Source organism: Panthera leo, chromosome F3 (genome assembly GCF_018350215.1).
Source record: "Panthera leo isolate Ple1 chromosome F3, P.leo_Ple1_pat1.1, whole genome shotgun sequence".
NCBI lineage: Eukaryota > Metazoa > Chordata > Mammalia > Carnivora > Felidae > Panthera > Panthera leo.
Window position 1 is genome coordinate 48,749,765 of NC_056696.1, and position 23,556 is coordinate 48,773,320.

A 23,556-nucleotide genomic window follows, 5' to 3' on the forward strand; every position below is an offset into this window, starting at 1 on the left:
GTCATGAGAATATTCACTTATGATTTAAGAGTATATTACATCTCTATTAACTCCTTTTTATTCTCCCGGTAGGAGATTTTTAAGTACCTGATAAAATGAATAATTCTAAACAAATGACTTAAAAATTCAAGCTTTACATATTAAAAAAAGTATTCTTCTGGAGTAAAAAAAATGTTTTCTAAACCCTAAAAGAAACTTATATTGTTTTTGTGTATTTAAAACATTTTAGCCTTGAGTATAGCGATTAAAGGTTGATCTCTCCTGTCATTTGTTTCTCCCCAAATTTTAACTTCATTACTGATTTATCATTAACCTTTTTTACAAAAAAGGAAACCATTTTTTATGATTTCCAACTTGCTTGCCATTTACCAGTTTCTTATAAATCTCTGACTTTAGAAATCGAGGAAAAGAATCCTTGGCCATAAGACTATAGATTAACTTCTGAGCCTCATCAAAACATTTGAGAGTTGGTTCTGCAATATTCTTTGAGATGAGGTCCCTGGTACTGAAGTCAATGTTGATCTGTGGAAATAAGTTTGCATATCATTACATTAGTTTAATCAAGGAATACATGGTTTATACAGATGGTAGATGCACATATTATATAATTTCTTTTCTAAACACAAAGTTAATCTGATGCAAAACAGCAGAAAGGTCATACATTTATTTTCTGTAGTGTAGAACACATGTTTGGTTTAATTATATTTCCTAGGTTGAGAGGGTTGGCATTGACAGAGAACACAGATAAAGCCTTATTTTGAGATTATAAACAAAAATGGGACGGTGAAAAATCAAACAAGATATTTCATGTTTTTAAATTTCTTTTCCTGCAAATCCTTTTCCCTTAGTACTTTGACCCTAATACTTACAATGTACTCTCCATAGACAGAACAATAAATAGAACTTACTAGATTGGCTTCTACCAACTCATCCTCATTTTCATACTTCCCCTTGTTGTTTTCCCACACATCATTGCTTTTCATTCTGATTTGTGTTTCTTTTTGTTTGCCAAAATAAAGCAAATAATATCCCCCTCTTCATTGACTCCCATGCCTTCCACGGAATAGATCTATATGTGTGTGCGTGTGCGTGTGTGTGTGTGTGTGTGTATCCTTGTCCCCATAACATTACTATACATGAGTATTCCCAGCAAGATCTAATAGAGATCTATTATAGTAGACACACCATTCATCTGAAAATTTGTAAAATGCCCCAAACCTTCTTGTCAAGATACTCGTCCAACTCTTTTGGACACAAATTCCAGGGTATATTCTGTGAAGCAGAAAATTTCATATCCAAGTTTTCTAATTTAAATGGAAAATATTCATGAAGTGCAGAAGAGATTTGAATCATAGATTTAAAAACATGAAAGGCAGGTCCTGTATCTGTCTTATTCATCTTTCTATTTTCTGGTCTTTAGCAGAATATCTACCATATAATAAGAAATCAATAAATATTAGTTGAATAGAGTTAAAGTGTCTCTTGGCAAAATGGAAGAGATTACAAAAATGCCATAATTTGGGGGTCTGGTAAAAGAAAGACTATAAATGTTAATTTTTGCTTATTAAATGGAGGTTAAAAGAGGAGGACATACCTATAATCAAACCTTTCCTCAGCTACTTACTTGCTATTCATATGAATGAAGTAAGTTCTATCATTTCTTTTAATCTTCGATTTCCATGGTATAAAAGGGAATAGGAATAGCATCTATCTTAAACTGTTTCAAGGACTAAATGAGATAAGTAATATCAAAATATTTTAATATTGTTGTTCCAGGAAGAAAGAAAGAAGAAAAACTTTTAATTTGAAAAGAATCATGAAAAGGCCACTATTTGTTCACAGATGTTCTTTGTTGAGAGACGTCAGCTACTCAGTGATCCCACATCTGCACTTTTATTTCTCTGATCATCCTTTGCCATCATCCATCAAAGTCTCTGGTTCAATGCTGCAACTTGCTGAAGACCTCAAAACCTGGAATCAATTTCTTCTTCGTTATACAGGAAGATGGTACAGGACAGTGGAAAGACTTTGGGATAATTTTCTCATCTGTGTTCTAACACTTAGAACCTTGGTGACCAGAGGGGAGTTATTTTAATATTTCTGTGCTCTACTTCCTCATGTTTAAGCTAGATAGTTCTTAACTGAGTTGTTACAAGGAATGAAACGAAATGATCCATATATTCACTGATTTCACAAATATTTATGAGTATCTATTATGCAAAAATGCTTTCTATACTTGGGAAAAGATAACCAACAACTAAATAAATAGCATTATTTTAGATTTAAACTTGAATGATGAGAAGAAGCGAGTCTTCTAAGGATCTGGGGCAAAACATTTCTGGCAGAAAAAAAAAAAACAATGAAAGCAAAGTCCCTGATGCAAGAATTTGTTATGTTCTGAAAAGCTGCTATGCCTGGATGGCTGGAGTATAGAGTGTGACAAAGAAAGTTCCTGTAATGAGAGTTGCCTACGAGTCTTGTAGGGCTTACGTGAAGTGTAAAGAGTTCTTATTTTTCTGCTAGAAGCACTAGGAAGACCCTGAAGAGTTCTGAGGAGGGAAGTGGCATGATGCCATGTCATGAACCTAGTATACCGCCTGCCTCATAGTGGGGATCAGTAAATAGTGGCCGACGTCAAGCTCTTGCAGTGGTTTTTAAACATCTAGGGTATTCTGTTTCGTCAATCCTATCTTGTGTTGTGGGGATATGAGGATAAATATTGCCTGTTCCCTCCCTTAGCCATGCTGTTAATTGTTTAATGGCATCATCTGCAATTTGTTTAACTTTGTATCCCCCATAATAGTAAATATAGCAATTCAGCTCACTGAGGCATTCATTCACTGGGTGAGTTTTCACTGACAGCAGGGCTGGCACGTGCCTGGTACACAGTGCTGGCTTATTCTTATTTTCATCAGACCTGAACACTTGCAGTAACTCCCCATTTCCTATTTGAAAACTCCAAAGCCTTGATTTTGGCATTCATGGACTTTACAACATAGTCCTACCTGATGCAATGTTTTCTCCTCTAGGTGTGCCCTGTATTTCTACCAAGCTGGACACTTCCTTTCAAATTCCTTTTATTTTCCCACCTACGAACACTTTATTTCGTACCATCCTAGTCTAGCTGAAAGTCACTCCTTTCACCATCTTCTATGTCTGTAAGGCTACATTCAAGTAATATCCACCCTATGTCACTTAGGCTATATTTACATTTTCTGCATCCCTCTCTATGCCTTGAGCCATGTAAGGACTCAATAAATATGTACTGAATAAATAAAGTAAAAAATAAGTTTCTATATCTCTTAAAAATCATGTTTAAATTTTGAAGAAAACTATTCCACTTCAGCATAATACCAATAATTAATGTTATTTATTAAAATAGGTTAAAATTGTTCTTCTGACTTACCTCTCTTATTTTTCTGACTTGTCTGTTTTCCTACCAAGGAGCTGCCAACATCAGCTATGATAGCTGAGTGATGAGCAGATATACTAATCCCAGGAGATAATTAGTAGTCTTAAGAGACTCTGTCTTGGCAATTCAGCTTAATGTCAGTGACAAAACATCACACCCACATGTTTGTATAAATGTCATTATTTTCCTCCAAGTTCTTCAAGCTCAAAACATAGGAGTCATCTCTGGCATTTCTTTTTTCTTTCATCTCTCTCTATTTTTCCCCCTCATTTGCCTTTTCTTTTGTAATTTTGTAATGGTCCTTTTCACTCATATTTCTCCAGTTTAGTCTTTTATAATGGAATTTCTTTCCTAAATTATGAAATTTACCTCTAGTCTGATACCTCTTCTTATAATGTCTTTTCTTTCCCTCCTGAACATGTGAAAGCATAACTACACCAGTTTCACCAAAATATCACTTTCATTGTATGAATATTCAGCTGAAAACCCATTATTTTTAGTAACATAAGCTTTACATATCTTACCTTGGCATTTGAACTTCCTCACACCCAGAGTCCGATGCGCTGTTTCAAAATCTCCTACTTGTCCTTAGCAATATCTATAAAACTGGTCTACTTTCTGTTCCTGAAGGAACTCTTGTACCTAAAGCTCTTATTTGTGCTGTTTTCAGCATCTAAGATCCCTTTCACCCCCACGATTTTATTCTGTATAGATTTTCCTTACCTTTTATGATTTAGCTTAAGTTGAATGTCCTCTGGGAAGCCTTCCTTACCCACAGAAGGAAAGTCACTATAATTTCCTTATCGTTACACACTATTTTGATTTAAAGTTTTTAAGATATTTGATTTCTTGATTAAACAGATTTAGGTACAAAGGCTTCTGTTAATATTAAGTATCCAATCTGATTATCAGAGAAAACAGATTTGTCACTACAAAGAGAATTCAATAGTTCATGACATGGAACTAACTCTTTTTGTATCTGTTGTCTTTTCCCTATTTATTTTGCTAATTCCCTTTTTCTTTGCATGCCTCCCAAAATATGCATTCTTTCATCTATACGAAGTCTTCTCTCCCTAGATGTTTTCCTTGATTACTCTGTTTTCATCCCTGGCAAAATATTTGGACACTGACATTATCTCTAAAATAATCATAATGATATTTAAATATGATTATTTTAACTGTAAATAATAATTGTTGCTATTTATTAAATATTAGTACCGATATACTAAGTCTTTATATGGCTGTCTTATGTCACGTGCACACTACTATAAGATATACAGTATTATTATCCCCATTTTTCTGAGGGTAAAAACTAATAAATATTTGAAAAAGTAGGCATTTCATTTGTAATCTTTCCTAGAACTTATTTATTTGAAATATTTTATTGAGTGGGTGCTTAGAAGTTGTGTGAAGGATCTGAAGAGGTGATTAAAGTGAAAAGTCCATCAAGAAGACAGATTTTGAAAAGGCAGTTCAAAGGAAATGAGATTTTAAGCAAATCTTTGAAGTACTGTCATGAATAGAGATTAAGAAAGGTAATTGTAGATGGGTGGGTAAGCCAGAAGAAGCCTGGTGGGGTTTGAGAGGAGGAAAGACAAGAACCTGGAGAGGCATGAAGGCACCAGATTATGTGGGACCTTGTAGTTCTCATTAAAGAATTCTTACTTAACCTGAGAGCAAGGAGGAGAATTTTAAGTAAAGGGGTGATGTACAAACATGTTTGGAAAAACAACAACAACAACAAAAAAACATGCCACTGGTTGCCATGTGGTGTGATAGCTGGGTGTGTTTAAAAGGAAGAAAAATGAAAAAAAATATCAGAAGTTCAGGTGGTCGGTGATGGTGAATTCAACTATGTAATTAGTGGGACATGCACATATTTTAAAGATATCTAGAAGGTAAATGGGTGGAGCTTGTGATTGAATAGTGAGCTGGGATGAGGGACAAAATCTTTAAGAATGGCTGGATTTTAACAATATTCTGAAGAATGAGGTGACAGAAAGTGTTGATGGATTGGACATGGGGTGTGAGTGGAAGAGAAGAATCAAGGATGACTACCAATTATTTCACCAGAGCAAACAGAAGAACAGAGTTGCTATTAACTAAGATTGGGAGACTCAAGTAGAAGATAGTTTTGAACACAAAATCAGGACTCAGACTTGAATTTGTTAAGTTTGAGCTGCCCTTTAAACATTTTTTTAATGTTTATTTTATTTATTTTTTTATTTTTGGGAGGGAGAGAGACAGAACATGAGGTGGGGGGAGGGGCACCGAGTGAGAGGGAGACACAGAATATGAAAAAGACTCCAGGCTCTGAGCTGTCAGCACAGAGCCCGACGTATGGCTTGAACTCATGAACCATGGGATCATGACCTGAGCCCCAGTCGGACCCTTAACTGACTGAACCACCCAGGTGCCCCCTTGAGCTGCTCTTTTAAAGAAATAGAACTAGAGGAAATTCCTGGCAGAGTGAATGTAAGCAGAAAGTAAGTCAGTCAGAGAAAGACAGATATCATATGTTTTCACTCATATGTGGAATCTGAGAAAGTTAACAGAAGACCATGGGGGAAGGGAATTGGAAAAAAGTAGTTTCAGACAACGAGGGAGGCAACCATAAGAGACTTAAATACAGAGAACAAACTGAGTGTTGATGGAGGTGCGGGGGGGGCGGGCAGAAGGGGAAATGGCTGATGGGCATTGAGGTGGGCACTTGTTGGGATGAGCACTGGGTGTGGTATATAAGCAGTGAAACATGGGAATCTACCTCTGAAGCCAAGAGCACACTGTATAAACTGTATGTTAGTTAACTTGACAATAAATTATATTAAAAAAAGAAAAGAAATGAGGATTGCCTTCCCTCATTATAGTGTATGTTGGGTTATGGGTCTGCACAGCAAAAGCAATTGTTAAAGAGCAGTCAGTAAGGAGGGAAGAGATCAAGTCTTAGAAGTCAATTAAAGATAGTATTTCAATTAAGAGAGAGTGATCGGGGCGCCTGGGTGGCCTGGTCGGTTGGGCGTCCGACTTCAGCTCAGGTCACGATCTCACGGTCTGTGAGTTCGAGCCCCGCGTCGGGCTCTGTGCTGACAGCTCAGAGCCTGGAGCCTGTTTCGGATTCTGTGTCTCCCTCTCTCTCTGCTCCTCCCCGGTTCGTGCTCTGTCTCTCTCTGTATCAAAAATAAATAAAAGTTAAAAAAATTAAAAAAAAAAAGAGAGAGAGTGATCAATTTTGTTAAATGCCCCCTGAAAAGTCAATTTGGGTGAGATGTGAGAATTAAGCTATCAAAATTGTCACGTCTTTTCTTCTCAAAATGCCTTGAATTTTCAGTAACCGGTGGAAGAAGTGAAAAATGTTGGGCCTAATATATATATTCTGACATAAATTTCTTTAAAAGAATCACTTCTGGGGCATGTCTGTCAACCATACCCTCAACTTTGCATTCATTTCAACTATGATTTTTGGCTGAGTTCTACCAGAAAATACATGGATGGATTTCTATCTCAAAAAGTAAGACAGAAAAGGTGTTGAGCTCAGAGTAGACCAAAAGTGAGATCCATCAGGAAGTGGCCTTCTAAAGATGCACACTTTCCAATTGTATGGTATTGAGGGACTCCTGAATTGCTTGGGAGTTACAGGGCAGCTTAGACTTCGCTGAGCAGTCAAACTAGTAGGTCCAGAGCCTGGGCTGAACAGTGTGTCAGTTGAGGAAATAAACAGAGATCTATTATTTCCTAATATGATAGTTACTTGCATTGTGTTTGTAAAGATACTCTTTAGTTTCAAGGACTCCTTGAAATACAATATTTAATATGCTTATTTTTCAAAAGATTATAAATTATCTTAGATATCTGAGACCACTGCACTGTCAATCTCAGAAAACAAGAATTGTGGTTCTTCCAGAATGACAGCTGAGATGTCATCACAACCGTTTAGAGGCTTTTAAATTCTGTCAGTTTTGAAAAGGCCTTGACACTGGTGACATTGACAGCAATCCATTGCATTAAAATGACTGCCTTCTGAATGATGTTTGTGGTAGTTGTTTAAAAACAATTTTATTCTAAAGATCCAGAATATTTTAGTACCCATGTGATTTTGTTAACTACAAGGCATGCCAGCCAAATTCCTCTTTGCTACACCAGTGGTTTTTAAATTCTTTTGGTTTTCAACAAATTATTTTATCAGGAAGAATACATTTTAAAGTGTACCATTTGGCTTTCCTGTGACCCTAAACTGTGCTTTATATAATTTTACATAATTTGAATGAAAAGTTTTCAATTGTGTTCTCACATTCAAATTAGATAGCCTTGTCCTCATTTAGAAAGTATAGTGTAGCAGGAGACTGTCATTATGCAAAGGGTGTGTGCATGCATATGTAAAACACCTTACTAAAATGGAGCAGGCAGCATCTCAGACCTCATTCACAACAGAGCTTAAAAATTACTATTCAAATTAAAGCCGCCTATAATCATGTTTTTGGTTACATAATTCTATTTAATCACCACTAACACCTCTTCTATTACTTCATTTTTGGCATCATTAAAGGCACACGAATATTCTGAAATATATTCTCAAGGGGCTATTAAAGTTGAAAATAGCCAAGTCTGTAACATCTAGAAGGAATTCATCCCTGCACAAGACTTTATCCTTTTGTTCTTATTGGCTTTAGAGACAGAAATAAGTGACACGAATCGGGAGGTAATGCTAACATCTCAAACTGGGCAAAGAAACAAAAGAAATCATAACATATGAAATCACACAAATTGCTAAAAATAATGTACTTAATATGTATGGACAATGTATAAGGATTGCTAAAAATAGACATACATAAGCAAAGCTATCTGGAACAGCTGCAGGGGAGTCAGATTGACTGGCTTCATTCAAACAGCACAAACATACTAATCCAAGATTAATTTCAGTAGCACAGGGATCCATGGAAGTTCAAAAAACACCTGAGTATTTCTGTTTTCCTTTTTTTTTGTAAGAGAGAGCGAGAGTGAGAGAGCTTTTGCGTGCATGTGTGAGTAGGGGAGGAGCAGAGGGAGAGGGAGAGAGAGAATCTTAAGCAGGCTCCACACCTAGTGCACAGCCACATGTGTGGCTCAATCCCACAAACCGTGAGATCATGACCTGAGCCGAAATCAAGAATTGGATCCTTAACCTACTGAGTCACCCAGGCACTCCTGACTGTTTTCTTTTTGAGTTGAAATGTAGCAACCAATTTTTCAGAGGCCCGAAATGATACTGCAAATTATTTGGAAGAAATACTCCCACAACTCTTTTTTCTCTTAATGCCATATTTGAATCTAAGCTTCATAGCTTAAGAAGTTATACAAATTAAAGAGAAATAAAGCTTTTGTTAGAAAGGAAGATAGACTCTATGTGCCAAGATAATTTTATACTTTTGCCTTTAGCATAAACATCAAGGTTTCTGGGCTATTTTGCAAACATATAAGATAAATAGATCTGAAGAAAGGAATTTGAAACCTAAAAGCATGGGCTGTAGACCTCTCGCCTCGTGGTCTGTTGTATCTTAATGATGCAGGGCTCATTACTTTTTCTCTAGGGCTCAGTTCATTTTCATCCGTACAATGTGGATGATTGTGATACCTCCGTAAGATAGTGACAACGATGATCGGATGAGAGTCCACGTAGAAGCACTGTGCACATGTTACTCATGGGCTTCTTTAGCTGTGTTTTCCTCCCTTCCTCCTACCCCACCTCCTCCTCAATTTGCTCCTTTTTTTCCTGTCTCTCTCTTTCTTTTTCATAGACCCTTTATTTTCAGAGGCAGAAATTATTGGGCTCCAGGAGGTGAATTACCCCAGTTTGCACTGCGACATACAGTAGGAGGCTTCCTTCCCTACTGGACTAGCTTCTAGGCACTGGCTGATCCTTTTCTCCGCTGTTCTTCCTTTCCTTTCTTCCCTCCTATTGTGTTTTATTTCCCTCTATACTCCCATCACTGGTCAAAGCTCATGAATTACTTCTTTTGAGATATATTTTATCACCCCCTAGAATCGGATTTTCCTGACGCATGCTACCACATTACCTGTATTTCCCTACTGCAACTCTCATGGAAGCTTATTGTAATTATTTTTTAACTGGAGTCCTCCCATCAAAATGGTTAGCTTTACCTGTTCAAGGATTCTTTCCTTTTTCTTATCTGCACCAGCATGATTCCTGACATGTATTAGACACTTAGTGATTAGTGCACCAAAGTTAGGAAATTAATAAATAAGCAAACTCATTATATCTGGAGATGATTCTAGAGTTGGGGGGGGCACTGTTGATAAGCAGCAACTTGTGGGGTAGGACAAAAACATCAACACACCGAGGAAATGGCACTTAAAAATGTAAAGAAAAGTTTTGAATGTAAGATGGAGAATACAAAATTGGCAAGACAGTTATATCCAGAAGTGCTTCTAAATGCCCATTTTCATGGGCTTCTCTCTACCAATAATTCATGTATCTGTTTCCTTAGCTCATGACTCCATTTAAATCTAATCTTAAAATAAAGGCCTTATCTCAATATCTTGTCTCACTACTATTCAATTATTATATCCTTCTAGGTTTAATGCAAAGAGTTTCCTCTGTAACTTTTTTTGGTTTTGCACTTAATCATTTGTTGCCTTGCTATTTTTTCCTAGTTCTATAAATTTCATTTTTAAAAACCCAACTAGATTCAAAGTTTTTTTGAGTCAAACCATAGTTTCAACCTATTTTATTTTCTTGCATTTCCTTATCAAGCTGCCTGCTTCACACAACATATTGCTTTATACTTATGTGTGTGTGTGTGTGTGTGTGTGTGTGTGTGTGTGTGTGTGTGTTAATTCTGTTCCCCAGCCTAGACTGAGCTTCTCTTCCATGGAGGTACTTTATCATATATGAGGGTGAATAGTAGGCACAGAATAAGCATTTACTGTTGTGAAATAAAATATGCCAATAAATAACATTATACTGCCTTAAAAATAAAAGCAAAAACCAGACACAGATATTTTAAAAAGTGTCCTGCACACTACTCATTAAGATACCTTCTTCTTTATGACTATAGTTCCTGCTTTGTCTTATGAATTATGGTGTCTTCACATTTAATAAATACATTTAACAATTAAGTACTTCACACCAATATCCTTTGACTTAAAAAACTGCCAATGTATTTGTTCCTGGATTGAATAATCCAGGATAATATGCAGTTGGATTTTGAATTTATATAATTTTAAACATCCCACTGTTGTATGATTTAGAACATTTTCTAATATCACAGAATGATGACATAAACATTTCTCTCTTTAATCACATATTTTTCCATCCTGACCAATTTTCTTTTCAATATAAAGGAATGATATAAACATAATATATATAAGTGATATAGATATAACATGAATATTTAAAATATGTCAGTGTCTTAGCTAATACAAAAATATTATTTGAATTTTTTTGGAGATTTCCATTCTTTTGAGACGAAGTATTATTTTCTTAAAATTTCCAAATATTATGAAATATTATGAAATTCTTTCCAAATTAAAGGAAGAATGAATACAAGTTTAAGAACTTTTCCGTTACTACCTAAAGGTACGTAATGTGTGTTAAGTAGAAAATATTGCTTGAAAATATTTTAACATTATTAAAAATAATTTAAAAATATTGCTTGTCTAATAATTTTCTCATTTTCAAATCACTTACTTAAAATACTTGGGTCATACTTTTTTTTTCCTCAGCATTTTCTTCTAAAATTATTCAGGTATAGTCCATTCAATAAGTAGTACTTTTTATTTGAAACTAGTGATTTGCTAACATGTTTGTATAATGGTTGTTTTCAGGTTGAAACTATAGCTCATAAGGCTATAATGTGACTTGTTTTTTTTTTCAAAAAGAAAGGGATTACAATTTCTTAAAAGCTGTTCTGCATAATGTAAACCATTGACATGTGGTCCCATTCATCATTCTCATGTGTATTCTGTGGTTGTTACATGCTTGTTTTATAAATGCTTTCTTAGATGAGGAAACTGAGGCTCAGAGAGATAAAGCAGCTTACCACAAAATTACAGGATTTGAATTAGATCTAGGTATCTCTAAATTTCCAATTTTCCATTACATCACACTAACTCTCTTTTAGTGTAGAAACCAAAGGAACTGTAACACTGTAAGTGAGAGGGCATAAAGGCCAGTTACAATTATTATCATTTCTCTTAGAGACCAAGAAGTTCATTTTTTTTGCTGTTTTGTTCAACGTGCTGTCTTTGCCTGGGAAACTGAGAACCATTAGTAATGTCAATTTATAGACAGGGATTGTTTATTGTAAATTTAGTATAATCTAATTGTAAATTGTCTAAGTGCATAAATTAAAAATTGTTAAGTTATGATAGCAACTTTATAGATGAGGAAATAAAGACACAAGAAGTGGAAAAGAAAATAAACAGGAATTAATAGACATTCGGATAAGATGACTTTGCCATTGTCCTTTACTTTAGGGTTTGCTACCAAGGAAATTGGTTATAATTTTGACTCTTTGTAAGAGTCACTTGTACAACTACAACCGTATAACAAAATGGAGAATATTTTCATATAAATCTCATTCTTAAGTAACTGTTTTTACTTATGAAAATCATGTCTTCCAGCTTCCATATCAAATATATCACCTCATCTCGTTAAGTCTGCCTACTAGATAAATCTAGAATACTTCCCATCTTTTCTTTATCTTTACTGCTGCCTATCCAACTTCACCCCCCACTTCTCATTAGCAATATCAAAATGTTTGCAGTTTCTAGAAAACACCGGGAAGCTTTGTACCTCCATGTTGTATCACCATGTCCTCAGTCTGAAATATTCTTTCTTCAAATGCTGACTTGATATTACTCTTTTCATGACATACATTTTTCATTTGTAAATTACCCTGAAAAAACATCCCTTAACTCTCCAGATTTGATCACTTTTCCAGTGTGCTAAAATGAATTTTAAATGTGGCTTTATTATTATATTGCTTTTTGTATATTTGGCTGGTTTTATTACAAGTCACTATCTTCTGTTTCATCACTTCACCGTGTGGACAGGTATTCAAAAAATAGATTTAATGACTCAACATACTCGCAGTTGTAATAAAATTAAACTAAAGCTGATGGACTACAGGGAAATATCTTGAAGACTGTGATTGGTATATAATATAAGAGGCAAATGCCCTTTAGTAATTTGGGAATTGAAATTTAATAATTTGTTGAAATAGAAACAACTAATGGCAAATAATAGGAAAGATAATGACTATTTCAAATATATATATATATTTCTTTGTTTTCAGTGAATTTTGTCATATTCAATAAAAACATTTTTAGACACTTCAAGGAGAAAACATAATCTACTACTTGAAAAGCAGTCATAAATTTAGTTATATTTATTTAGCCAATTTAATTAGATGGGCAAATTATAAAAAGCTGTAAAATTCTTATATCCTAAAATAATGACTGTGCTGTTTGTTTAAATTATTACTGTGTAAATTTATTTTAGAAGACAAGACTAGGAAAACAAAACTGTTTTGTCAAAATTGATAATTTATTATATATTGTAAGATTGAATGAAAAGGTGGCATTTCTTATTAGAAGACTTTTCATGCAAATGTTTGAGAATGTTATTCTAAAACAATCACTGTTAATTAGATGAATTCATAAAGAAGAAAAAAATCTGGCTTTCAAATCAATATCACAATAAATAGGATATCTTTAGAGCTGATTTCAAAGCCTTTTAGGGAATGACACATTAATCAACTTGACAAATCTCATACACTATATTTTCAATTTTCCAGAATTATTTATTGATTCTTAGATGGTGACTGGGAAATGAATGTTAAAATAGCTCCACAGCAGTTAAAAATCCACCCCCTGCCTTCACCACCGCATGAATTCAAGGCTGTGCTTTAGTGGCTCATATATATGCCTGTAAAGTTATACTAGCCAATGTATGCTGCAGTAATTAATGTCCAATTAAAACTTGAACTACTGCTACAGCAACTTTATGTCCTGGACTTTCCAAAAGTGTTTTCATTTCACCTATTTTGTTCTTTGTCCCCATAAGTACAATAACCCTTCTCACACCATGAATCCTAATTTTGGATCAGAAAATATAACTGTCCCTTTGGAGGAAACTGATATTTTACCTCTATTAGAAAAATGACTTGTACCAGAAGTTTCTATTTGGTACTAGTAATGCAGTGTAGCTTTCTGTTTGCTATTTATGCATTAAAACTCTTTGCTTACAGGATATCATCAGCGGGGAACGGAAGTGGTTTTAAATTATAAATTGCTTAAACTTTAAAGTAAAATGTTAAAGGGGTATGTGAAGATGATCACAGTTTTGGTTCTGAAAATGAAATCAAATATAAATGAGGTGTTACACACATTGAACACTTTTTGGGGAGCTATTATCAGTCTTTCCAGGTTTCTTTCTAAGGCGTTTTCTACTTTCCTGACCTTAAAGCATCGCAGGTGGGTCCTGATCACATAAAACAATGCCTCACACCTTTGGCTCATTTTTGCCATTAAAGAAATAAAGGTAAGCAAACCCTTCTTTTGAAAAATAAGACATTACATGCCATCATGTGGACATCCAAACTACTAAAAATGAAGAATTCATAATGTTGGTTAGTAGCTGTATTCCCCCACATATTATTCTTAATTTGTTAAATAAATTATTCTACTCTAGAATTCTATTCCACGTTGACTACCATGATTTACAACAGGAAAAACCAAAGTGAGCTTGAAATGCAACAACACATTTAAATAGCATTTCTGTAGGATTAACTTTAGAGCAATTTAACTTAAGACAATAAATACTATTTTTCAAGAATATGAATGTCGTGCTAGAGAAACAAAACTTCTGGTCAAAGTTTTGGTCAAAGAAACAAAACCTGGCACATAACAGGTATTGAAAAATATTTGCTGAATCAGTGAAAGATAGGATCATCTTAAGACACTTCTATTGGAGTTTACAGACATTTTCAATTTGAATACATAGCGACAATTTGATTTCCCTTTAGATGGATTTAGTGTCTTATAATTGGGAGCAGATTTGCTGGGAGATGAATATTCACTATTCTAGAATATTCTACTCACCTCTTTAGGGGCATCAGCTTCAATGAATTCAGAATAAATCATCTTGGCTTTAGAAGCCATCTTTTCTGCACTTTCTGTTTTTTTGAAGTCTTCACAGGCAAGCCAGAACTCAACATTTTCTTCACTAAACTCTGATTTTAGAAATGTTCGAAAAGCATCTAGACCAGCTGTAAAATACAAAAGAGAAAAATTTAAGAAACATTCAGTGCAGTATACATAACCAATATGAATACGTTGTATGATATGAGCATTTACTTAGTATTCAGTGGCAAATGTTTATCATCCTTCTATATATACTTACGTTTTTGTCTTTAAGTGTAGAAACCTTATTTTTGATCAGTAATCATAAACATAAAATAGTCTTGTCTCTATGTATCCAGTTAGCTCCACTAACAAAGAAAACCTGTACTTTTCTTTCTAGATCTGAAATGTCTAGGAGTTGCGTTTAGGGGAAAGTCTTTTTTTTTTTAATGTTTATTTATTTTTGAGAGAGAGAGAGAGAGAGCAGGGGAGGACAGAGAGAGAGGGAGACACAGAATCCAAAGCAGGCTCCAGGCTCCGAGCTGTCAGCACAGAACCCAACACGGGGCTTGACTCACAAACCATGAGATCATAACCTGAACCAAAGTTGGACGCTCAACTGACAGAGCCACCCGGGCACCCGTAGGGTAAAGTCTTGATAGCAGTTACTTTATGGGAAACTGCATAGGCTTTAGCTTTCTACACCCAATGCACTAAGCCCAAATGAAGCTAATGATGTTAAAAGCAATTTCAAGTAAGAATATCTTTGTTACCTTGAGTTGGTGAGGAAGCACAATTTGATGCTAAGGGATTAGATTGTGTGGGTTTGGGCTCAAAGCAAAGAAGGAAGGACTGGCATTTATTAATTTTGGATGAATATATTGGCCAATTCTAATCTCTAACCCAGGAAAATAATGGGCAAAATACTTGGAGTGAATGCTTTTCCTCTTGATGTAGCGATAGGCAATTATAAGTCAATGAGGCAAATAAATGGGCTTTTCCCCAATGTTACCTTAAACAAAACACTGATGTCCCTCCAATCTCCCTCATGGCACCTACTGTAACATAGCCTGTTCATGGTGTTTTTCTCCTGCTCCCATGTATTCTCCTGAGCATGAATTTGTTCAGAAACTTTAGACCAGGGGCTTCAAATAGGCCCACATACTTGCAGGCTGTTTACTTTGCCTCGATTAGTATATGCTATTTCCTTTGAATTTAATAACAACAGCTAGTGCTTGCAGCCTATGATTCCCATATGCCTTATCTCTCCCCATCATTTTACTTTCAGTCAAATTTACACATGTGTTATTCCTTGTTCTCATAGATATTTGAGTTTATGACCACCTGTTTAAACTGTTCTTTTCTTTATTTTTTCATCAAAATGTGCCCTGAAATATTCTTCTTTGGCATATATAGAGCTCATTCAAGAAGGTAATTCTTGCTAAATTGTTTAGTGATGAGAATGGTTAGGAGTGTGCTTTTTGTTAGCAGGTAAGAAAAGTCATTATCAGATTCCCGCAGTTGGTGGACTAAGCCAGTACCTTGAGTTCACATTATGCGGTTTCATAGAGTGTACCCTTCTGAGGTTGGTAGTTGTTTATAAATGAGACTATGGATCTCTCTGAGGAGGAAAATATACATCAGTGCTTTTGCCTCTGGGAGGGATCTTGCCTCTGGGAGGGTACGTTGGTGGCTTTCTCTTCCATCTGCCACGAGGGTCCCCTAGCATGTCCTCAAAGCAGCTCTTCCCTGTGTGCTTAGAGACCTGATCCTTCAAGTTCCAAAGCTGGGACTAATAAGCTTGTGGAGAATCAGGGGAAAGGGAAAATTAACTAGTGAAAAAGAAAATGTTAGAGATAGTTTATGAAAAAGAAGCCAAAGTCAGTTGTTTGTAGGTTGCTGCAGGTACGAAGCAGAATGGTTTAGTGAAAGAAAATGGGAAAGGCTTCAAGGGAGCAAGATTAAAATGTCTAAAAACACTGGATTAAAAATAGATTTAACCATTTTTTTATTATTCGAAATAGCGTTGAAATAACAAGTCATGGCAAAAGGTTATCAGGTACCAATTAAAATTCTCAGTAGAAATATTGGAGAGTGTGGATGTCGTTAATATGTGATCACTATAAAAAATTCAATTAACTGCACATTTATTGCATTTAAAAATACATCCAAGAAGCTTCTGTGACACAAATTTAGGTTATAAAAATCCTCTTAGTAACAGTCAATTAAAATTTCCATGAGTTTTGTCCAAACAATGATGAATTTGAGGGGTCAAAACAGAATTGATGCTAAAATCTATTTTATATAGAGAATGAAGTATACTTTAAGGATACGGGAAGAATGTAGATTCCTGTCTGGCAATATTTTATATGTGTGTCGTTAAGGTATATGAGGCTTCCTCCCAGTGAGGATTATCTAAATGCATCTTAGAGAGATGGGAAGGTAGAGATCAAGAAACTTACTATTTTCTCACATCCTACCATTTTAACGAAGGACCACTCTGAGAGCAATTATCGGCTTCTCTCCCCCTGCCATCACTAGGTTTAGGGCACAATGGAACAGAATAAACAGATAAAACGAGTTAGCTATCCTTGTCTTGAACACACTATTTTACTGAACTCTGCTTCTATTCTATGTATACAATATGAACGATCAAAAAATGTCATGTGACTTTGGAATAATATGCTACATATGATTAAAATGATATCATCTGAGAGCACTCTCTACAAATTGGAATGGCTACTGGTTAGACAAATGGAATAAACAATAGGTGTTGAAACCTATCTGAGAGCCTATGTGTGGTACCTGTAAGACATATCCCCAAGATGACAAAATAACTAGATAATTTGGTGAAATCATTTAGCTGTTTAAAGCATTAAGAAGCATTTTCTTTTTGTAAGCTGTTTTTGGTATTATAAAAAGCAAAAACCAACAGCTACTCAAATGAATCTGTGTGTCTTCTACTCTATGTGGGCACGAAATAAAAAAGATCAGGAGATATGTTGCGGAAAGCATTTGCCTTCAGCTCAACATCTTCTATGCCTCTGTTCTGTGGTGTTGGCCCCTGGATCTCCCCTTCTCTGGAGCCAGCCGGATCACCACCTGCAGAGATACTTTCTTAAGGCTTTTTGTAAACCTGATCTGTCCCACTGGTTATACACTTAAGTAGAAAAGAAACACGCCATTCAAAACTTATAAAAATGCAATTCCATATCTTTGATGTCTTTGGTATATGTTCTTAATTGGATTCTAGGAGCAACGTGGATTCTTTTATGTCTATGCTTTAGGAATTAGTTATTTAAGAATCATAAAATCAGAATAATTTTGTTTAATCCAATCCAATTTTATATATGAATAAGCAACTATGAAAAATTCACCGAACTTTATAATGTTTTAAACTTTTCTAGGGACGGCTGGGTGGCTCAGTCAGTTAAGCATCTGACTTCGGCTCAGGTCATGATCTCACAACTGGTGAGTTCGAGTCCACTGTCGGGGCTCTGTGCTGACAGCTCAGAGCCTGGATCCTGCTTCGGATTCTGTCTCCCTCTGTTTCTGCCCTTCCCCCATTCATGGTGTGTCTCTCTCTGTCTCTCAAAAACGAATAAACGTTAAAAAAAAACTTTTCTAATATTCTGATATTTACTTAACAAATTTAAAGTGGAAATTCCATTTGATTAGTACCAACAATACTAAATTTTAAATATTTTAAAATATATGTCTCTGTAGTGCCATTTCTTTTTCCTGTATGCAATAGAACTGCTGCAAAGCAAAATTATCTATAACAGAAACAGAAGTTCCAAATGATTACTTTGAATCAAATTCTAGGGTATTTTATTTATAATTGGCCCAAATTGCCTTATTGAGCCGTATTAAATATAAATATAAACATCCACACAGGTACATATTAATACATTTAAATATGTTTTTGTTTTCACTAGAAATTAGAATATCAGTTGGAATAAATACTTTAAAAAGTTTTTTTAGCTTCCAAGACATGAAAAAGCAAGTCATTTATTTCAATTTTCAACTTTTCAATAGTTTGTGTATTTTTTTCAACTTGTAGCAAGAACAGTCATTATACATACATCAAATGATAATGAGTACAAAAAAATGACAAATTTCTCACTTCCTATTTGGGATTTTCTTTTTGTGTTAACGTTTTGAGTTTCTATAATCTTGTCTTATTTTAAGTCCAACCTAATTCCATTTAGGTTTGAGACCTAAATTTGTGAGACTGTTGGAAATCTTATACTTCAAATATTGATCAAACTCATATTTTATGATGACTACAATGTTCAGAATTTAATGATTTACTTTTAATCGTTATATTTTTAAACTTAGTTGTATCTTACCTTGATTGGTTAAAAGTGTGTCCATATTTTCAGACCACGCCATTGTTTCTGTTGTTGGTGACCTGTAGAAACAACATCTACCCTTGACAATAGCATTGTGATCTTTTTCTTCTATAACCTACAGTAATATTTGAGATATGTGTATTTGTTGAGTTATGTAATTTAAAAGCACCATTAATCAAACTGCAAAAGGTAAGCAAAAATTATTTAATGTTTTTCATAGTGGACAGCAATATCAACATAAAGTGGTATATAATTTGATATCAGCAAATTACTTATTAATGCTTAAATGTTATTAATATTTGTAAATTCTTATATTCTAATAAAGGTGCAAAGGAGATATTGCTCATGGTTCTATGAAGTATATTGAGTTTTTCTCAACTATAAATATATTAATTGTTAATTTACAAGGCATTACTCTAGTCTATTTCTGAAAAGTTTTCATGATAGCAGTAGTGATGAGTGAACTATTTTCTGAGTTTTCACAATATATAAAATTATCCATGTCATAATTGTGTATATCAAAAAAGTAAAAGAAAATTTCAGTTAAGAATTTCTAACATGTGATGATCTTGAAAGTATTTATTTATAGTATTTTGAGAAGATTTTACCCCACTCTGAGACAGACCTTATTTCTCCTAAGACTGGTATGCTTCCCATTCTGGGATGATTTATTTAAATCTAGGTATCTGTCAGGACAGAGTAATATCTTTTCCAAGGAAGTCAAAAAATTTATAGACTTAAGTCTTCTGAAGAAGGTATACTTTTGGGGATATGATGTAGAAATAGTAAATCAGGTTTAAGATATAAATTTTCTGAGATGCAAATATATCATGCATTATTCCCCTTAATAAACTAAGATCCTGATGAGATAAGCTCCCAACCATAGAAAGCATCTGCTACCCAGAAAAAAAACTTAGATCATGTAGCTGTGATGTGCAAATGACCTACTTATGGAAATGCATGGGCTAATTTTTGAAAGTTTTTATTAAAACAATTGATAATAAAATAGAGTCTCATATCTAGTAATTCTTATAAATTTTACATTTGCATGTTAAGGTGACTAATCTTGAATACGCTTTGTGAAGTGATCTCTATGCTTTTATATCTATTACTTCCTATAATTTGCTGCCATTTTTATTATTTGTGTTGGGATTGAGTGTGCTTTCTTCTGTGGTTGCAGATGTGGTTGTATTTTCAGATAATAATGGCTGTCCTCATTAGAGGGTGCATAGAGAGGGCTCTGTGACTGGGAATTCATTTTACTATCTTCCATTACTTACATTTCCTGTCTGAGATTTCTTTGCTGGTGGTAGACAGATGATTTTTCTTTCTCCCTTGATTTATTAAATCTTAGGGACACAAGATTTTCTGTGAAACCATTTTGAAATTGTGGGTTTTCATTTAAATGGACACTTAAAAAATTTAGTTGTTCAATTTCTATTTTTCATTAATGGAGAATGGGACTGAAACTTAGATTTAAATCTACATTGAAGAGCTTTTGTGCACTATAAAACCTGTTACTCTAACAAGCTTATGTGATAATTCATATGACTCAAATATTAGATCTTGTAAGAATTCTACCAAATAGTGCTAAAATCATCGCATGGTCTCCTAATGTGCACATGTCTAAAAATATATCTATTTGAAGACTGATATTTAGTGGTTAACAGATTATTTTTAAAAAGCCTACTTTCCATGAGTGGAATACATGTAAGTGAACAGGGAAGTGAGGAGTTTTAAGACAAAGCTTGGCTGCACAGTACACCCACTTTGAATGAGGAACAGCTACCAAAAAAAAAAAAAAAAAAAAAAAAGCACACATACACACACACACAAAAACAAAGAAACAAACAAACAAACAAACAAACAAAAACCACTGAGAAACAATCTAGGCAAAAAGCATTCAGGGATGAAAATACACTTCCCCCATTGTGTAGGTTCTCTGATGAAATATTGTTATTTTCCACCACCAAGAACAGTATGTCTGGTCAAAAAAATGTTTGTTGAACATAGAAACAAATAATGAAGGAATGACCAAACCCCAAATAGTGGCAGGTATTAAAACCTTCAGTGGAGGCAGCGCAATGGCTTTCAAGATGCTGGTAGATGACAGTGATAAGACGATTATTGAAAGTTATAGTTGAATGGCATTAGCATCAAAGCGTGTAATGGTGGAAGGAAGAGGAGACATGATGCGAAAGCATCATTGGGAAGCGACAGACTACAGACCTCACTCCCATCCCTAAGAGATGTGAAATTGGAGAAAATGGACAAAATCCATTCTGAAGTCATCAAGGCAAGTCATGTCATTTAGGGAGAGCCAGATTTTGCATACACTGAAAGCAAAAGGAATATTCAGTGAAGACCTTATCAGAAGTAAAGGAGTTTTAGGAATGGAAGTATTGAAGTAAATGGTAGCTATTCTAGTAATCTTCATTAGTGTAGGAAAACAGTAAAAACAAAAGAAGAAAACAAAGTCTGAAAATGGTGTGATACCAAGGACAAGAGAAAAAATGTAATGTTTTGAGTTAAAGAGATATACTAGAATATAATTTTCTACAGATAGAGAATATTATAGGTAACAGAATTAGAGATACTGGGATATTCTAGTATTATTTATGGTCCACCAAATGCTGCATTATTATAAAAGGTAAATTTGCCTTTCAGCTCTCTGAAAGAATACCTCTGCAGGTGTGTGATAATTCCTGGAATGCTCTCAGCTCACAATTTTCTAACCTATTTCAAGTTTGACTTGAAAGGTTCAATTTTGACTACCTGATATGATGGGAGGGTTGGTGGTAACACAGTATTTACTTTTCAGAATCTAGGTGAAATGCAACTATTTAAAGAAATAATGTTCTTAATTTTCTGTTTAAAATTTTAACTTCCGGGTTGATTGTATATTTATAATTCTGTGGAAGAGTAAGTTATTGTTATATATGAATAAGCTGAAAGACAATATTTTTAGTAGCATCAAAATGTACAACAATGTATTGAATGTTTGCAATCTATACCACATGGTGTTCAGCATGTCATATACTTTACCTTATTTAATCTTATAAATGACAATGTGTTTTAATCCTATGTTACAAATAAATAAAGAGCCTCAGAGATGCTAATGACTGGCGCAATACCTTGCATATACTAATAGGCAGTTAGAATTCAAGCACAGGTATATCTCCTTATGACCCAAACTCTTTTTACACTTCTTCCTTGAATGAATAGGTCAATATGCATATGCGTGTACTTTGTTCATGTTTTGGAACATTAATAATAAATAATTTGAAATTGCATTTTCTCTGATAGAGTTTATTGCATTTCACACAAATATTTCCTCTAAATAATAGCTGAATTGCAGTAATTGCGGACTCAATAGAAACTTTTCAGAAGACAGATTCTTAAATGTCACACGTTATCAAATGAAAATAGGACATTTCTCATGTTAGACGTGAGAATTATGTTTTATGTTTTAAAAAATGCAACTATATAAATGTTAAGAAAGAAACTAGCAAATTCAAATTGGTGAAAAAAAGAAGGTGGCTAATTTAAAAATGTACTAACTTGGTTAAATTTCACTTGACACGTGTTACCTTGAAAAAATGGACAATGTGCCTCTCTGCTATTTCTCTCTGTTTTTAAATTTTGTTTTGATTTTAGTTTTAACTCGAACAGAGCTTTTGTCTGACTGTCTGAGTGTGTGCATTTCCTGAATAACTGTGATGCATAATCAGAGTAACTTTTTGTATGTGTATGATTTGCCATGAAAATTCACCATGTATCTGGAGCCAAAATTGCACTTAGTGTTTCATGGGGTTTTGGCTGATTTCCTTTCTGTTTCCTTCATTAAGCGAACACCATCAAGGCCAGCAGTCCCCATATTATGTGTCCGGAGAAGAGCCAGGCCAGATGGGAACTGCGTGAAAGCTACCAGTTATCTTGCTAATTGTGCCAGCTAGAACCAGTTGTATTGCATTAAAAAATGTGGAATCCAACAACTTAGCTGTTCACACTCAATTAGCAGTGTGCTGGAGAATGGGAAATTCAAGCAAGGGGTCCATGTGCTCTAGGAAGTGACAGCTGCTTCCTTACCCAGCACTTAATATCTGTTTTCAAATTTCTCAATAAATATTGCAATAATGAATAATTTTTGCAAGGATCAGACATATCTATGTCTCGAACTCTTAACATTTCATTATTTTGAAAAGCTTCACATAAAGAAAGCTCACCGGTTTTTCTCCCTTTATAACCTTGCTTTATATTAGCAAATATAAAGAACTAACTGCAAAAGCAAGTCATGAGCTGTTGACATATTTTAGAAAAGAAGAAGAAATCAATAGAGAAAGGGGAAGAAAATCAATCAGTAAGAAAGACAACAATTAGCATATTTATCAGAAATGAAGGAAACAAAACATCGAGACTAATGAAGGCTCAAGTGTTTCATTTGTACCTCTTCTGAGATAAAAATAGCTTTAAAAGGCAACTCACTTCACTGGCATTTTTCGTTCCACTGTCTGACTGTCACAGATGATGTCGAATTTCTCTTTCTGACTGATCTTCAAGCTGAAGGTAATGTGACAGCAGGAACATTACAATTAGTATGCAAATACCTATCCCCTGGGTTACAAATTGGCATTCTTTAAATCATGCTATGCTCAGCTCTTTTCATTT

The 23,556-nt window shown here is 34.5% G+C and overlaps 1 protein-coding gene across 1 annotated transcript; it reads right to left on the reverse strand.

Moving 5' to 3' along the window:
• Positions 1 to 318: 318 nt before the first annotated feature.
• RGS21 (regulator of G protein signaling 21) lies at positions 319 to 23,384 on the reverse strand. The gene is made up of 4 exons (XM_042926211.1): positions 23,374 to 23,384; positions 18,886 to 18,962; positions 14,513 to 14,679; positions 319 to 522 (listed from the first exon to the last, which is right to left on the reverse strand). The coding sequence occupies exons 1-4, from the start codon at positions 23,382 to 23,384 to the stop codon at positions 319 to 321; spliced, it is 459 nt and encodes a 152-aa protein (XP_042782145.1).
• Between the last annotated feature and the right edge of the window lie 172 nt (positions 23,385 to 23,556).

Bases quoted from the DNA above. Each gene is read 5' to 3' on its own strand.
- RGS21 (XM_042926211.1), bottom strand. The intron at 14,680-18,885 runs GTAAGATACAAC...TGTATTTTACAG, and splicing joins CACACTTTTAACCAATCAAG to CTGGTCTAGATGCTTTTCGA. The intron at 523-14,512 runs GTGAGTAGAATA...TTATTTCCACAG, and splicing joins AAGCTGATGCCCCTAAAGAG to ATCAACATTGACTTCAGTAC.